Source organism: Lissotriton helveticus, chromosome 3_1 (assembly GCF_964261635.1).
Source record: "Lissotriton helveticus chromosome 3_1, aLisHel1.1, whole genome shotgun sequence".
NCBI lineage: Eukaryota > Metazoa > Chordata > Amphibia > Caudata > Salamandridae > Lissotriton > Lissotriton helveticus.
In genome coordinates, this window is record NC_136061.1 from 851,700,502 (window position 1) to 851,719,739 (window position 19,238).

General features: G+C 43.0%; 1 protein-coding gene across 6 annotated transcripts in view; it reads left to right on the forward strand.

The window, feature by feature from the left end:
• Nucleotides 1–2,585: 2,585 nt before the first annotated feature.
• Nucleotides 2,586–19,238, forward strand: part of TEKT2 (tektin 2) — a 32,120-nt gene continuing 15,467 nt past the window's right edge. Inside the window, exons 1-7 of one of the 6 annotated variants that reach the window (XM_078681170.1) lie at nt 2,586–2,704; nt 6,304–6,477; nt 7,146–7,271; nt 8,013–8,218; nt 9,613–9,756; nt 17,451–17,565; nt 19,005–19,112. In XM_078681170.1, the coding sequence (XP_078537296.1) occupies nt 6,322–6,477; nt 7,146–7,271; nt 8,013–8,218; nt 9,613–9,756; nt 17,451–17,565; nt 19,005–19,112 (855 nt within the window). In that variant the 5' untranslated portion in view covers nt 2,586–2,704; nt 6,304–6,321. The other 5 variants (XM_078681171.1, XM_078681173.1, XM_078681174.1 and 2 more) reach the window with 5 other exon arrangements.

A 19,238-nucleotide genomic window follows, 5' to 3' on the forward strand; every position in this document is an offset into this window, starting at 1 on the left:
GCATTTTTCATGACAATGCCTTTTTTATCTGTTTTGAAAATCAACACAAAAAAAATGGCTTTATCATTTACAATGCCAATAGCTCAAACTCTCGCAAATGCGAGACCTATTGCATCACTCGGGTACACCACCACCACATCACTCGGGGACACCACTATATCACTAGGGGACACCACCACATCTCACGGGGACAGCACCACATCACTCGGGAACACCACCACATCGCTCGGGGGAACCACCACATCGCTCGGGGACACCACCACATCGCTCGGGGACACCACCACTTCACTCGGGGACACCCCCACTTCACTCGGGGACACCACCACATCACTCGGGGACACCACCACATCGCTCGGGGACACCACCACATCGCTCGGGGACACCACCACTTCACTCGGGGACACCCCCACTTCACTCGGGGACACCACCACATCACTCGGGGACACCACCACATCACTCGGGGACACCACCACATCACTCGGGGACAACACCACATCACTCGGGGACACCACCACATCACTCGGGGACAACACCACATCACTCGGGGACAACACCACATCACTCGGAAACACCATCACATCACTCGGGGACACCACCACATCACTCGGGGACACCACTACATCACTCGGGAACACCACCACTTCCCTCGGGAACACCACCACATCACTCGGGAACACCACCACATCACTCGGGTCACCACCACATCACTCGGGAACACCACCACATCACTTGGTAACACCACCGGACACCACCACATCACTCGGGGATGCCACCACATCACTCGGGAACACCACCACATCACTCGGGAACACCATCACCACTCGGGAACACCACCACATCACTCGGGAACACCACCACATCACTCAGGGACACCACCACATCACTCGGGGACACCACCACATCACTCGGGGACACCACCACATCACTCGTTGACACCACCACATCACTCGGGGACACCACCACATCACTCGGGGGCACCACCACATCACTCGGGGACACCACCACATAACTCGGGGACACCACCACATCACTCGGGGACACCACCACATCACTCGGGGACACAAGCACATCACTATGGGAACACAACCACATCACTATGGGAACACAACCACATCACTATGGGAACACAACCACATCACTATGGGACACCACCACATCACTCGGGGACACCACCACATCACTCGGGTACACCACCACATCACTCGGGTACACCACCACATCACTCAGGAACACCACCACATCACTCAGGGACACCACCACAACACTCGGGGACACCACCACATCACTCGGGGGCACCCCCACATCACTCAGGAACACCACCACATCACTCGGGAACACCACCACATCACTCGGGGACACCACCACATCACTCAGGTGCACCACCACATTACTCTGGGGCATCACCACATTACTCTGGGGCATCACCACATTACTCTGGGGCACCACCACATTACTCTGGGGCACCACCACATCACTCTGGGACACCACCACATCACTCAGCCCAACTACATCATCACTCAGCACCACAACAGCACTGTCCTTGCTTGCTACCAACAAACATTGCCATAGCCAATAGGACTTGCATTAGGAAAGTGAAAGATATTGGCTTTGTGAATAACGATGCTATTAATTTATATATTTTCAAAGCCAACACATATTAAAAAAATGTGCCATTTACAATACCAATAGCTCACACTTTTTTTTTCAACTATTAGGTGCTGTGTCTCTCCTATTATAACATCAGCTGCATGCCGCGGGCATTTTTCATCATAGTCGCCATCTTCAAATTCTTTTTTCTGCCGTTGGGCCTGGAAGCAGGAGAGAACACTCCAAAGTCGAGGAGAAAGGAAACATGGCAAGAAAGAATGTAATACATTTGGAAACACAGAACAAGCATTGGCATAGCCAATAGGTCTCGCCTTTGGGACCTTATAAGTATTTAGCTTTGCAGCACAATATCCTTGGTGCAACAACATCAACTGTTGCTTTGCTAAAAAGTTATAAGGTCCCAAAGGCGAGACCTATTGGCTTTGCCAGTGCTTGTTTAGGATATACCTCTACTTTTGGTTTATGTATATCAGTTCAGGGAAAACTGAGGTCCTTTCCCACATAACTGTTCCGCTCCCCTCTCGTTTTTTGGGGTGAAAAAATGCCCTCTTCGGGTGAGTGTCCTAATGTTTGTACTGACCGGGACTAAAATATCCGTTTGCCGGTATAATACCAGCCAGGTGGCAGCCATACATACACTGTGAAGGGGAATTGAGTAGTTATCATTTGGTGCTGTTTGTCTGGCTGAGGCAGCTTGATTAATGTACAATTCAATACTGCTTGGCAGAATGGTTTAGATTAGCTAAAAAAAAAAGGCTAATACATTTAAAGTTGATTCGAACTGAAAACCCCAAAATATGCTTTTCCCAAAGGCCTAAATAATGTTTTAAAATGGCACTAAACATGCGGACTCGCGCGACCTAGGTCATTCACCAGAGTACATCAGTATCAAAGAAACAGATCTGGCCGAACACGTGACTTTTTCTCAGTCGCCATGCCTTCCTCACTCCTCCTCTGTCAACAATGCTCCGGGCGGTGTCATTGGCCAAGCCGTTGCTGGGCGACGGCCAGCGCGTTCTGACTCTCAGAAGAAGCCGAACGGGGCCAGCAGCACCGGCGTCCGGTCTGCACGGGGCCAGAGCGCGCGGCGGAGGAGGTGAGCACGCGGCGCAGGGTCGGGGTACGTGACGTCTGATGCCGGGGTGCCGTGGTGAGGGGGATGTGGAGTATTTGCCATTTGTCACCGGTCCTCACCCGGGTCCAACGGCCCCTCACTCCCAGCAGCACCTGACCTAGCCCACACTCACAAGCCCTCTGCGAGAATGTGCTTATTGAGATGTAAAATGAACGGAAGGGGGTTCCGCCTTCTTTCTGGCTCCCTGCACGCTCTGCCGGTCCCCCTTTTACCCTTCCTTTCTGCTCCCCTTAGTTTCCCTTTTTTATCCTTCTCTTTTTATCCCGCTTTCTTTGGGGTCGTTCTTCTCTATTTCTGTTATGTTCCTCCGCTTTCGTGCTAGTCATTTCTCCTTTTCCGTCCTTTCTTTTCACCCTTAATGGTTTGACTACTTGTTGGGATTCGAGATCTCTCCAGAGGAAGCCCTGTACGTAGCAAGGACACGGTACTTATATTGTAATTGAGTGAGAACAGGTTGTTGAAGTTGATATTGTATAATTGCCCTTTCGGTGTGAGTAGGCAAAACTATGTACTGTTCGTTCCTATTTCCATATTTTTCCCATCCCACCTATTACCATCCTCACATTGAAACAACTTGTATCTCCTAACTGTACGTAAACCACCGTACGCCACTTCAAAATGGACACCTGGTGAACTACAAGATTCGAACCTATGCAGTACCCCGGGCCCGCCTCATCTATAACAGGATCAAAAGATCCTTAAAACCCCATTTTTTCGCACTGGTACAAACCTATAATATATATATATGTACAAAAAACTGTATGGAAAGTTGATCATGTATTGTGTGATTCCGAGTGCCGTTTTCAAGCCTTTTTTCAGTTGCTTTTAACTACCACTAGGCTTTGCAAAAAGGCAACCGGCCATACCGCTCCTTTGGAATCATTAGCCCTGGATGGGAGAGGTTGGATGGAAAACATGTCCTGTGCACTTTGTGTATTGGAGAGTTAGCCTCCCTCTTTTTATTGTGCAGTGCTGGGTGATTAGTGGTGCAATTTGAACAGTGTGTATGTAGCAAAATTCCAAATGTTCTTGTGCTGAGAAACAGTATATTGGGTTACAGTATTAGATTGTTGCAGTAATCTAGTTTACTATTAGCAAGCAGTGTGTTAATCAGAACATTAACAGTGTGCATGGATAATGCGCTTGGGGTTATTTCTTCTGTTAAGTAGCTGTAATCAACTCATGGTAGCTGTGAATGCTCTGAAGAACTCTAGTCACAAACTAGGATGAAATAGGGTCCTTATGTTCCAGGCAGAGGAGGAAGAAAGAAGAACATCATTGGGGTCACCATCATGTAAAGGGTACAAAAGACAGGTCCAGGGCAGAACCATGGGGCACCTTAATAGGTAGGAGGTCAGGTGGTAAGGGGAGGAGCAGCAGAAAGCCAAGAAAGATCAATCGGTGAGATAGTCAATCCACTCTTTGGCTTTACCATCAAACAAGGTGAGACCTGCAAGTAAGGTTGGGTGGCCAGCCTATCAGAGTCTAAGGTGTGCTGAGATGAGGAACTTGTAGATAAGTCTGTGAGGGCAGTTTCTATGGGTTAATGTTGACCGACGTGGATTGAAGCAAGTTGGAGATTGGGAAGAGGGCAAGACGATTGCACACCAGTCGTTCAAGGATTTTGGATAGGATGGTGAGTAGGGTAATGAGTGAAAAGATAGATTTGAAAGAGGGATCTGGCAGTGGTTTCTTTAGCAATGGAAGAACAACCATAGCTTTGTATTACGCAGGGGCAAATGAGACCAAGGCAATTTAACATTAAAAAGGGATACATTAAAACCAGAGAAGACACAGCAACAGGCTTTACTTCTTCAGCTCTGAATGGCTCACACTGGACACAATATAAGTTACCAATTTTACATAAAAGAGTTAATTTAGTGGGTTATAGCGGGACGAAGGAGTCAAACTGGCAAGAAAAGTACAGATGGAAGGTGCAGTTTATGATGGCTGAGAGCGCAGGTTTTAGGATATGTAATTTCCAGCTTGTGGTGGTTTTGGAAGAGACAAACAAAGCAAAGTCTTATAACTAATTTTATTTATTAACCATAAGACCAAACAGGGTTGCAGGGCAGAAAGGTGGATTGAGAAAATAATTATGCATGTAGGGTGGCTGCTGGTGGTACAGTTCAAAAGAAGAGATGAGGTTATAATGGTATTTTGATTTGGTTATGTCCAGAGCGTTGACAAAAAACCACAAAAAAGGGCTGTTTTGTAGGGTTCAAAGTGCTCCTGAGAACAAAACTTTCTCTGTCTGCACTTCAGAGTGTGCATGTGGGTCTTAATGACATGCATGAATTGTGATACCCAGGCTTGTGGGTAGAGCAGAAGTGGTGACGGTACTAAGAGAGTAGTGACAGTAGAGGGTTGCCCAAATTGTGCTGTTGAGGTTGACAAAGCAAGTGTAGTTTAGGGGGTGATGAAGGTGTGAATGCTGTTCATTTAATGAAAGACTGTATCAGGAGAGACTTTACGATGGAAGACAGTGTTGGTAGTGGCATTGTAAAGTGAAGGGAATTTGACAAGCATGCCTGTCATTGAGTGGTCAAAGGAGAGGGTCAACAGTGGGATACATTGGATAAAGTGGTGGAATTAGGAAGAGATTAAGTGATTTACAATGGAAATTAGCAAACAGTGTGTGTGTTGATGAGGGAAAAATCGGATGAAAGAGCTATTCTGGGTGAAAATATGAAGACATGATCAAAACGGAGGGCTGCAGGATGGTTGCGTCTTTGTGGTAGATCAATCTTTCAATGATTGTTATTCCACTTCTCCAATGCTCCGTTAGTACTTCATTGATCTCAGCACTTTGATCCTGCCTCTGTGATACCTGTTGATCTGGTCTCTCTGTTGCCTCATTTATTCTGCCTCCTCGATATTACATTGATTTAGTCTCTTTGGTTCTGCCTTTTTGAGTCCTCCTTTACCTCTCTTTCTTTCGGCCTTTTTGATAAATTATAGATTTCTCCTCTTTGGTCCTGCCTTATTGTTTCCTCTACAAATCTTCTCTTTTGATTCCTCATTGTTCCCCTCATTGATACTGGTTGATCAAGCTACTTTGCTGTCTTCTTGATTCAGCCTCTATGATATCACTTGGTCTTGACTCTGTTGTACTTTGTTGATACATCTCTTAAATACCTTCTTAATCCCATTTCTGTGTTGCCTCCTTGATCCTGTCTTCATGTACTTTGTTCCTTCTGGTTCTTTATTACTTCATGTATCAGCATTGATAATTTTTCTTTATTCCTACCAAGGTTGATGATTCTTTTGAGGGGGTTGTCTATGACACATTTTGTTGATTTCAGAAGCACTTAAGAACCTGGGATTCCCGAGTGAATCATTGATTTATGTGCCTCGGTAAACCTTGAGCCATGATTTGTGCCCGCCAAAACACAAAGATTTTTGCATAATGAGAGCTCTTGCGCTAGTTAGAACAGGCATTTCCATAACCTGGTAATCTGAATATATATATAACAATGAGCTTTGAGATATATAAAACATAGAGATTTGTATATAGTTACATGCATGTCCTCTTCTTTTTCTTCCTACTGCTTACCCAGGTGTGGAAAAACGTTGACATGGCCACTCTGAGTGTAAAGCCGGGTTGTCGGTACACTATACCGGATTGGCACACCAGCAATCTTCTGATCTCCACGAATGCTGAGAGACAGCGTTCGTCATCCCATCAGGTCCGCCAAGAAGCCAGATCCCTCCGTAATGAAACCACCAACCAGGTGCGTCCTCCCTCTGGGCTGATCAGTGAGGGGAGTTTGGATCTTGCACATGATCAGACTGGGCGATTTCTAAAGCTGCCCCAGACTAGAACAAAATAAGTATTTGAGTGGTGGAGGAGGAGGAAAATACGTATATTTTGAAAAAGACCTGGCACCAAAGTAGGCAAGTGATCATAATGTAAGACCAGCAGCTGGTCTGATCTCTGTTTTAGCTTGTAAAGTAAATATGTGATTATCTGTAACTACTGTTTAGGTGCTTATAAAAAAAATTGGATATCCTGGCACTTGAGCTGAACAGTGATCTTATGTTGAGGCGTATACTGGAATGACCCCTTGATCAATGCTTGGCCTCAAGGTATGCAGATTTTGTGCCATCTCCAGTTATAGGAATCTGGTGGTCAAAGGACAGTCTTTTGTGGGAAAGGCGATACTTTTGCAACAGCCAATGCCTCTGATTACCCCGTTGGACCGGAGAAAACTCCCCTCTACATAACTGGCTCTGCAGCAGCCCACTTGGCATTTCAGAGGCACCCACATGTTAGCTAATTTCTCTGCCTGCTAATCAGCTTTGCAGCCCTCTTCCTCCCCGAATACCATGTAACGTAAATGTGTGTCTGTTAATACTTTGCCCTAAAGTAAATGTCTTTTCGTTGCCCCATCCCTTCTAGACAAAGTGGGAAGAACATGACAACCGAACCAGGCTGTCGGAACGAATTGATGAAGTAGACCGGTGGAAGGAGACCTTGGCCCGATCCCTCAGCGACGTAGATGCTGAAATTGACAACCTCACTCAGGTGTGTTCAGTAGCTAGCGAGCCATGTAGACTCTCCTTCAATATTTATATCAAAAAGCAGTTCTCATGCTTACTGAACAAAACACAGCTCAACTCACCCATCGGATTTGTTGAATGGATTATTCAATTTTCCTATTAAAGTATTACAAAAGAAAGCACCCACGAACCCTCATCCCCACAAACCAGAACCTCTGCACCCTGCCTCAGAACTGATTACAGTGTGCATTACAGCTATTGAATTGAGTACAGGCACACAGCAACCCATGTCAATCATAGGGATACTTTTTAAAGATTAGAGACAAAATATCTCAGTGGTGTGGATTGAACACCTGACACAGAGATATATGTATAAGCTGCAAGTCAGAGGTTTCAATGAGAGCAGACAGAACTCTGACTTCCTTCCAAGTGCTAGGGTGAGTACTGTTGAGTTAGTCATTTCTATCACTTTTGTTAACCACCAAGAGACAATTGAATTTGCGTTTCTGCTGTGTAAATGATCAATGTGTTTATATTAGTTAGTTACTTGAATATGCTTTACCTTCAACATAGTACAACATTGACTTTTTGAATAGCTGAGTATGGAAGGCATAGGGAATGGGCATATTAAGAGCTATGGAAATGTCTCACTTCTTTTGTTTTCACAAGTGTCTCCTTTCTGAATGCTTTATTTAAATTGCGTGTAAGATTCAAAATATATAATGGGGAGGGGTTTATTGGCTGTGCCATCTGTGCCTTGCAATAGATGAAGGAGGAGGCAGAGCGTGCCTTGCAAGCAAAGAACCTGCCTTTGGATGTGGCCATCGAGTGCTTGGCGCTGCGGGACCGGCGTCAGGCCATTGACGTGGTCAAGGACCTGGTAGAGGATGAACTGCACAAAGAGGTGGAGGTGATTGAGGCAGCCCGAAGGGCTCTGCAGCAGAGAATCAGCGAAGCCTTTGAGCAGCTTTGGTAAGTTTTGCCTGTTGACCATCGGTTGGTTCTAAAAGCATTGCCTCTTGCTTTTGCAGCCTGGCACCTGACTGGTGACAAGTCAGATCTAGGAATATTGAAGGGCCTACTTTGCTCACATTTGAGTCAGTGCTCCATGCTTCTGGATGCAGATACAGATTGTAATTCAGAAAGCTTATATGCACACCTCGCTCGTGACAATAGCCCACAACAAGATATTTTGAAAAACCCAATCTTGTGCTGTGCTAACATTTTGCTTGATTGGGTGCTCAGAAACCTCTTCTCATTTAAGAACAAACAACACTCATTCAGGGGCCTGATGTGAAATTAGTGCTTATTTACAATATTTTGAACATCAAGGGAAAAAGTGTACCACATCATTTATGTGAATTGTGGTTTCAGTATATTTAGCCAGCATTTCAGTTCACCTCTTTTTGAACCCAAAGGAACTCTCAACTACAATGATGATTTACTAATAAATCATAACAACATTGTCCACCTGCTGTGGTTTCAGAGCAGAAGCCCCTTCCCATGACTAGTCAATGAGGAAGGAGGTTGGCTTCTGGAACTGGTAAGGTAACATTCAACGTTCCACAAAGGTGTTAAACAAAGGTGTTCCTTGCTCTTTTTGGGGCTCATCAATATGATGTACATGAGATTCTGTAAGGCTATTCAAACCTAAGTGGTCTACAATACTAAACATAATGTTTATGAAATTAAAGACAATGCACTTTAATGTGCAGTTATATATACAGACGTTTAGATTTTTATATAATTGTGAGCTTTTGTTTATATTGATTGATGCCTAAATATGTGTGACGCCTGTTGAGAATGCCCACATCTGCAGCTTATCCCTGTGCCGTAGTTTTGGATAATAGATTGAAGAATGTGGTAGTGGAAGAGCTGGTGTTTGGACTTGCATGGAATTAGAAGGTTGTATGACTTTGTTTCATAATTCTTTGGTCAGCCCCTAGAATATCATCTGAGTGGGAGCTTACACAAATGTCTTCATTGTATGTCGTTCCTTTGAAAAAATAGATTCATACACACTTTATCTTGTGCCCTGCAACAACTCTTCCTTCAGCCATGCCTTGTTTCTGACTGTAAGCACCTGAGGAGTCTTTGGAGTAGAAGCCATTGTGAAGTACCATATTAGCACTTACATATGCTAAAACAAGTCTGTTCTTTATGGTGGCCTTTAAAATAGTTCTGTCTTAATACATTACTTCCTCACTCATATTTACATATCTACGTAAGATGTTACCATTGATGGGATCACTTGGTATATGGACGGTTCCCAAGGAAATGTTTTGTGCTATAAAGCTCTGCTTTTGACTGTGTGCCTGGAAGTGCTGTTGCCCTGGAGTGAACTCGTTACTTTTTACCTCTTTCAGTCTTCTTCAAGAGGTGCGCCAGCAGCTGAGCCTGGACCACCGTGGGAAGATGGAGACACTGGAGATTGATCGGACTTCCTTGTCATTGACTAAGAACTCTCCAAACATCTCCTTGAAGCCAGACCCAACACGAGTCCCCAATTGGTGAGTGGGAGCAGCCCCTTATCTGGATTTGAAGCAGAATAATAGCTAGACTTTGGAGACCCTGCAGCCTGGCTACTTGTGCCACTTTGACCCCACCCTTGTTTGTCACATTGAGAGTTCAAAACGCCTCGAGGTGCGAATTTGTGAGACATGCTCACCTGGATACTTCTGACAATACATCTTATTTGAGTACAAGGACTAGTGTGTACATTTGGGTCAAGTATATTATGTACTCTATTATTCGAGTTTTCCCTTCTTCTCAGCTGGTTGAAAATACCAACAATGCTGTAGGATAGGCGAGGACTTGACATTTTTGCTTCAGAAGAAAAAATGCGCGTCCGCTCACTTGTGCAGTAACCCTGCTCTTTCAGCTTAGTTACTGGTTCTTTGGCCTATCAAGAGGACATGCCAAGTGCCTTCGCTTAATGATCCACTTTAGTTTTTACATGTTGTTCTTTTACAAACTAGTGACATTGGTTTGCAGGATATTCTGAAAGGTTTAAGTTACCTCCAGTAATATGTAGTACACTTAACATAAACCTCAGTGAACTGACTCACTTCTAAGCGATTGGGCCTCAATGGAGATGAAAAGTGACAGATGAGGGGCACTGAGGGCTAAAGTCGTCCATAGCCATGGGAGATCCTACCTCTATGTGTCCTTGTGCCCCAGACAACATCCAATGTATGTTCACGGATGAAACGTTATCGGTCACTGTTTGGCAGCTGCCCCTCAAGCTCCTCTCATTGTCAAGGAGCCTCATTCTGTCTATGTCCAATTAGCTTTGCTCCTCTCCTTTGGTGTATATCTGTCAAAAGCTCTTCAGGTTGTCCATGTGACTGATAATGTGTATCCAGGTGCCCTTGCTCTTCACACAGTCCATGTATCATAAGATTTTTACATTTGCTGCCCATGTGCCATAGGCTTGTTATATGTTGTAGCCCAGAGTTATCAGATTTTGACACAGCGCAAGTCAGCAAGACAACTTGTCGTGTTGCATCAAATGGTTGCAGTCAGGAATGTGCCATATCTACCAAGTTATGGCACATTCCTGCTCTCTCCTTGCGCTGGCTCAGTCAGTGCACCTAGTGCCAATGCAGGGACCTTTACTTAACTGTGCAAGGGCGCCTGTGTTGCAGCATACAATTGTTTTTGTAAAGGAAGTGACACCTTCCTGCACAAAAACAATCCCTAGAGACTGAAATAATGAGGAGAAATAAAGATATTTCTGCTCATTACACCTCTATTTGGAAGGCGTAACATTTTTATGCATTCCCACTTATACCAGTCTTGGTAAATGTGGGAATGTGCCAAAATCCATGTGTGTACCATGCTCCAACCATGGAATGCCTTCCCATGGCAGAGTAATGCAAGACTTGCACTGCCTCCAGATTTACCAACCAACACAGGGCCACGCAAGGTGACCTGGTGTTGCTTGGTAAATCGACTTAAGGGTTGCGTTGCCCCTGCAACACAATGCGTGATGCAAGGCAAACTCATTCCAGTGGTAAATGTGGGCCATGCATAGGTGCCACAAGATCTTCTCACCTTCATTATGCCTCAAGATTTCTCAAGTAGGTAATAATTAACTTGGTCCATCTACGCACAAATGTCTATGGGCCAGATGTAGGTAAATACATTTACCGATTCTAGAATACAGAATTTTACCGAATCGGTATTTAAGAATTCGGTAATTTACAGAATTCTTAAATACCGATTCGGTAAATTACCGAATCTGAAATGTAGCCACCGAAATCCCAAATGCCTAATACCGGTCGGTAACAGCCGAAATTCGGTAATTAGGGTTCCTACATCTGGCCCATATGTCCTTTGAATGGTGCTGCAATGTAATGTAATGTCAAGTACAGAAAACCGGAGTATGCCAAACATGGAGACAGAATTGCTATGCGAATCCAAAGTAGTAAGAACATTATCGGTCACATGCATCAATGTTGGCGTTTGCGATTTCTTAATTGCGAAAATTAAGGAATCGCAATTAAGAAATCGCAAACGGCTATGCATCAAGAAATTGCAATTTGTTTTGCGATTTCTTAAATTTCCTTAATTGCGATTCACATTTTGCGAATCGCAATTAAGGAATCCCTTCCCATTCATTCCTATGGGCCTCGAGGCCCATAGGAATGAATGGGAAGCCATTCTCATTTTGCGATTCGCAATTAAGGAATCGCAAAATGAGAATGCTATTTCAAGGGTGCAGGGGGGCTCCAAAGGACCCCCCCTGCAACCCTGAAATTTAACTTTAAGAACATTTTTCACACATACATGCCCCAAGGGCATGTGTGTGTGTAAAATGAAACTTTGAAAAATGCCCTTTTGTGCATTTTTCAAAGTTTTCGCAAATTGCCATGAAGGTGAACTTCATGGTAATTTACCTCTCCCTATTTGCGAATTCGCAATTTCTAAAGTATGTTGCATTGCATTTAAGAAATCGCAAATTGCGATTTCTTAAATGCAATCGCAATTTAAGAAATCTCAACATAATTGCGATTCCTTAAATTGCGAAAAAATAAAAAAACATGATGCATCCCAAAAAAGGAAATTGCATTCGCAAACGGCCGAATTTTGCGATTCACACCGTTTGCGAATGCAATTTCCTTTGATGCATGTGGGCCTATAGTCGAATTCCATACAAAAACGGATTAATTAAACGTTTAAAGTACTAGAGAAAGGAGGAGGAATAAACAAGTCTACACATATTCGTATATCAAATTACTGTTTTAGCAAAGGAATTCTGGCCTTTCTTTTTAAAAGTGAACCATTAATGGCACTGTACTTGTTTTCTTTTACTGTTACTCAAGATGTATGCACTCAAGACATAAACATAGATAACTTTAGACACCTTTATCGTGGCTCAGACTCAGGTGCCTCAGATGAGGGTGGACTGCGCTTTGTTGTTATGGTTGCCCTGACCAACAGGCCACTGTATCTCTTTCGGAAACCTGAAGCAGCTCGATTTCATCATTGGCTGGGTTTTTTCATGCATTTATTCATAATGCAGCTCCGGTAGTCTTCAGCTAAGACTTGAGACATGTTAACAAGATATCCAGTGGAGCAGTGGGAACACAAGTCGTAACTTGATCCAAAGCTTTTTTTTATTAAGTGGCTGCTGATGTAGGGAACTGCACTACAGTAAGGTTACCGTTCTCTAAATTCCTTGGCTTGGTGCAGTGGAAGGATGGCCAGAGCACCTTACTAGATCTCCTTGTGTCTATCAAGCATTAGTGTCCCAACTTTAGAATAATCCCTCAACATCAAGTGGGGCATAAGTCAGTTGTATTTTTTCCTGTGGCCATTCCTCCCAGCAGTTAAAAAACGCAACAAATATATGTCATTGGTTGAAGTGAGGCCACGTACATGGGAAGAGTTAGATGTTCCAGCATTGCAAGTTTTCTTCTTAATACAATGTCAAAAGGACCTTTGCGATTTTTTCTAACTGTGGGACTTGGTGTGTAGGATGCTCTTCGTAGGTTTATTTTTTCAGACCCTCTGGCTAATCAGAAGTTACCTATTTGTAGCAATAGTCCTTAAGCGCAAGATCTTCCTCATATTCCTAACATTTGCAAGCCACCCCTTGAGTTGGAAAAAAAATCCCATCCCAGGAATGTGAGGATGATCATGTTTTGAAGAAGTGTACTATTTCCTGTAGGTGTAAACTAAGATGCATGATGAAAGCAGAGATGAGCAGTGAGAAAGAAGGATTCCATGGGCAGATTCCGCTAGACCTAACTGTAGTCTTTTATTGGACAGCTTGTACAATCAGCAAAACATTAAAAACATTCCACTCAATAAATTTACACTTGCTGACCATAGCCTGGTCAATAAACTGTTGTGGGCAATCATCTAGTTCCTGGTTGGATAATATCGGCTTTTGCCTTAATGAAAGGTCCCATATGTTCGGCCATTTCGACATCTGCATGGACGAATACCTCTTGTGCTGTAAACACTAAAACCTTTAAAACAAGTCAAATCAATAATTAGTAGCTACTGTTTACTTTACAAAAGAATACACCTTCTGACAATGGCTACGTTAATACAGGTTACTGAATATACTGAATTGCCATCTTATTATATTTTTCTCAATAAAGTGTGATGGACGACCCCTTTATTCTACAATGACTGGTAGCAGCCAAAAATAACCTAGCATTTGAGGCATGTGTGGCTGTAAATACACATGCTTTGCATACTCCCAGCATCTAGTGTAGGGTCTAGATGTGTGCAAGTTGTTTTTCTTTGAACATGTCTTCTCAAGTCTCGAAATACAGTGACTCCGCCTATTGGGGATATTGCGCATGTGCATCGACTCCATTGTTAGATTGTTTTCTTCCACTCGTTGGGTTCAAACATGTGTGATTAAGCTCCGGATCAATGCCGTTGTGGTGATCTTTCTGAGCCTTCTTGGTTTCTCTCCCTTGCTCAGTATTGTCTGCTCTTGCTGTCCCCTTCCTCAAATCGAATCTATGTGTCTCCCTTCCACCTTAACCAATCTACTGGGTTACTCGTTTTCTTTATGCAACCTGTTTTTCTTGCAGAAAGGGCTCTCCACACTATGGATATTAAAAGACCCTTATGTACTATGTGGATAGAACAAAACCTTTTTCGTAAGACTTAACAGCCCTTTGTTGCCTTCTCAAAGCCGCACAAAGGGCAGGCTCTTTCTAAATCAGGCATTGCCAAGTGGATTGTTAAATGTATTCAAACATGTTCAACAAAAAACAAGAGACTTTTGCTTACTCCCCCCCCCACCCTCCCCAAGCCCACTATACCCGTAAAGAAGGTGTCTCTGTAACCTTGTTAGGAAATATCCCTGTAGCTAATATCTACAAAGCAGCAACCTAGACTACCCACACAATTTCACAAAACATTCTTGTGTGGATGTATTAGCATGCCAATAAGCTAATGTTGGTCAGGCTGTACTCCTCGCACTTTTTCAATCTTATGCAACATCCTCAGGTTAGCCATCGCTTAGGGAAGGACTTCTTTACAATCTATGCACAGCAAGTGTATCTACAGCCACACATGCCTTGAACGGAAAATGTTACGTACCCTGTAAGCATCTATTTGTGGCATGTAGTGCTGTAGATTCACATGCACCCACCCTCCTCTCCGGAAATCTTTTGATGTTGTAGATGTTTTTTCCTTTACTTCTTTTGCATGGTCATCTATCTCTCTTTTCTCTACCACTATGCTCCATTTCTATCCTTAGCCACCATGCGGAAAATAATCTACCAATGGAGTCCATGCCCATGGGCATTACCAGCAATAGATGAAATTACCATACCTTGTGATTCGAGAAGACTTCTTGCACACATCCGGAACCAACACTAGATGGCAGGAGTATGCACAGCATGTGAATCTACAGCACTACAACCCACGAACAGATGCTTACAGAGTAAGTATAATTTACTACAATAGGTTGCTTTTATAATGCATTTTTGTGCATTGAACTGATTAAACAGGCGTCCATGGGTTTCAGTCCTTTTCATCTGATTCAGGGAAGGAGTTGAGTACTAGGGAATATTAGTGTTTGCTATTGTCATTTCTTCTAACTCTCCCAGGGCCCAAAATACTTTTGCTTGCAAAGGTTAGCTAAAACTCACTCCATTTATTTGACTCTTCAGTGGCATATTCCAGGAGATGGTTTGGAAGCTAGTCTTTGGTGCCACTTTCCACAGAAGGTAAATCATTTGTAAAAGACAAATATCCAGCTAGCAGTATTTATTTGAAAATTAATATTTTCCAGTAAACCAGTAAAAAAAATAGCAATTAAAATGGATGAACGTTTTGCAAATCCTAAATTCATATTGTTTTCTTTTTTTAAACATTGCCCAGACCTAAAGCTATAGTATCTTTTTGAGATCAGCACAACCAAGTGCATATGTTTATCCCTGTATAGTAAGCACTTCAGAAGAGCTTTCGTCTTTCAGATTATTGTGCTCTTTACTACCAGATTCACAGTCCGCAAAATCTCGCTCCATAGTTTGTGCCAAGAAGCCAAAAATGGTCAACGGCTGGGAAAACAAACATTAGCGAAAACTGCTGTGTTTATTGCCAGGCTGTCAATGGTATTTCAATTTCATGTGTTTCAGAGTCTCCTTTGGGGTCTCTGTTAGGGCTTAAGTCTACTGAGACTACAAACAAGCTAGAAACATGGCACTGTCTGGTTTCTCAAAATCTTTTTAAGGTGCCCTAGGGTACCTGAATATTCATGCACCTTTATCTGTTATCCCCTTTGTGGAATACTCCCTCTTCTAACTGTTACAGAAGGCAACTGCCTTAGTCTTAGCTTCAGTCTTATGTTATTTTCGATTACTGTGATAGCATGTACATCATTAAACTACAGAGTCCTCCATTATGCTGCTAATTAGACTAATTCATACTAAATATGTTACACCCACCTACCTTGCATTTATTGGCTCCCAGTCATGTAAAGATCACGATTCAAAACACTTTGCTTAATCCATAAACCTCTCCATGGTCATGTTTCCTAATACTGAGTTCTTTATCATTGCCTTAAAAATGCTTAAGATCAGACTCAATAAATCTGCTACCATTTCATTGGTTCAGACTTGAGAAAATTGATTGTAGAACCTTTCACTTTCAGGGCCCAAAATGCATAAATAAATACAAATAATTGATACTATCATGAGCAAATTAACTATTTATCATCCCCCTGTTTACAAACATAGCTGATTTTAACTCCTACTGTCTATGCTCTTTTTGGTGAGGTTCCTGAAAAAGAATTAGGGATGTTTGGGGGCATACAGCTGCATGTCTCGATTAAATATTATGCATACCTCCCTAAGGGGGTTCAAAGGAATTGCAAAGATTTAAAATAAGATGCTTAACAAGTCTTCAGTTGTAAATCCTGGAATCCCACCCAACCCAATGGCCCGGTGTGATTAACTGACTTCCAGTGAACTTAACAGTTCCAGTTCATTAAGGTGTGTGCCGCCTTCAGAGGAGTCTTTGGCAAAAGCCGAAACTATGTGGCTGTTTGCTTCCAGAGAGAAGGGAGGCCAGCAGCACATACACCAGCTGTGAAATGCATTTCGTTTTACCCTAGAAAGAGAAGAGAGAACCATAAGACATAAACCTATCTCATTCTGCTAACTGTGGGCATTGCAGAGATAAAAGCAACAGGTCTTTTGTCTGACTAGCATGGAATGATTCCCCTTTCTCAACAAGCACTTGGAAGCAGCCACAAATAAGCTCGGATCTACTTCAGTTACCTGATACATACCTACACATACTGTGCCACTAATGTGCTCCTACTTCAGCTAGCTGAATGATGTTCATTTCATTCAGCCATTTGTGGTTTTGTAGCAAGCAGTACATTGGATTCTGGGACTTTCAGCTTGACTTTCCCCGTTAGGAGTATGATCTTATAATTCCTCTTGACCAAACGAACTGTCTGGCAGCAAGTGACATTTGTGACATGTGGTCACTTAGCAATGTTGGTTAATTCAGCATTAGGTGCTACAGACAGATTAAAAAATAGTTTTTCACCCACTCCTCGACACGAGTCCCTGGGAGTCGCAGTACTATAAAAAGAGTTGAGCTGGACAATACTTTGCATAGGAAGGGGCCAAGGGAACGGTGACAGGGGAGTTTCTCATGACATAAAGATCACAACTGAAGTTCTCTTTGCTGAAGTCCCAGCTCTTCTTGTTGACAGCTCCACCACACTGGATCAGTGGGAACAGTTCAGCCGCTATAACAAAGACAGAGCGGACGCGGAGATGAAGGCTTCAACACTGCTGCGAGAGGCAATTGCTGTCACCATTTCTCAGGTAGCTACAAATTTAATTCAGCAGCTCACTGTAGCAATGGGTGAAGTGTTTCCATGTGTAGGTGGTGTACATTTGTAGATTATTGAGGGAGCAGATGGCCATACCACAACATCATACAATGGTCCCTAGGACTAATAATTCAGTTCTTTTGCACCACGTGTTTATACTTGGGTGGCCTGTACAAATGACGGAGTCGGTGAGAATGCTGGTTGATAAAATAAGCAGATATGGTTTCAAGTCTAAGTTGCTGGTATAACCAGGAGCGCTGAGCTCACATCATGAGTGCTACACTTGAACAAATCTGTGATATTCCAAAAGTTGCCTTTTCTTTTCAACCCTTATAATCTGTTTATGTGAAACCTTGAGTTATATTAGAGTTGTTATCTTGAGTTAAGAACACGCTTGAACTCTAAGGCAGAGAAATGGAGGGATGCTAGGTCAGAAGGTGAAATATATCATGTTGACACAGTCAGGAGGTGTAGTTTCAATACATGGGATCGTCAAAGTCTTTCAGACAGAATTTTGATGCTTGCAGAAGAGTTTTCAAGAGCATTGGACTGAGAATGGCCACCCAACGTATCCCAGTTTTAATTTTTCTGACTAGGACGTGACAATCAGAGTCCACTGACTGGTCCTGAAGGCCCTGAGTGGGTAGTAGAACTGAAAGTGAGATCTGATATAAGGGTTCAGTTGTGTGATATAGAGTATTTTGAATTTGTGCAAGCTGCTATCAGAAGCTAAGGAAGATATTTCAAGGCTCGCTGGAAGAGGAACAAGTACTAGCCACAATTTGTTTTAAAGGTCCTAGTCCTACGTTTTTAATGGTCCGTCAATAGAGCAAGGCATAGAGGGCATTGTCATAGTCCAGACAGGACTGGATGATTGTCTTCATGGTTGAAATTCTTGGTTTAGTGGTAGTAAAATGGGTAATGTTCTGAACAAGACACAGGTGACTGTTGCTTGTTTTGGAGATCGGGCCAATGTGGGCACGTAATGTCAGTATGCATTTGAATCCGCCGGAAATTGGATAATTTAACTTCTGTCCCACATTGATTCAGCTACACTTTGGCTTTTTTATTTCTTGAATACCAGCTATATCAAGTCTATATTTTTGGGTAGATCTCAGCTGCGAAACCCCAAGGGATAACTTCAGATTTTGATACTTGGTCTTCTATCTACTGGACACAGTGACACCTGCATATATTCTAGTTTTAAAATGTGTGGACCGCTCTGTAGTTACTATAATGCTGACGTTCTCGTGTCAAAACAGTGGCTTATTGCTTCATATGAGAAACATTTTGCCAAAAGTAAAGGCATAGACAGAAATCTGTAGCAGTCTAGGAACCTAGCCCCAAAGCTGTTTTCTGGGATATCTGTTGAATGGTTTGAGCTAGATACCTTGGACTAACACAATTAAACTTCTTTTTTCCTCCCCCTAGACTAACAATGAGTTGGATGCACAGCGGGATGCCACTGAATTTGCCTTCCGGAAGCGCATTCGGGAGACTGAAAAAGCTTATGATGAACTGAAATGGCAGGAGAAGAATGTAAGTTATTGACCAGAATCTTAAATCTGAACATCCACTCGTTGGCACTGCAACTCCCAAGCCCCTTTAAACTACTACTTTAAACTACTTTTTATTTCATTATATAAAGAGATTTGAATCTCTGCA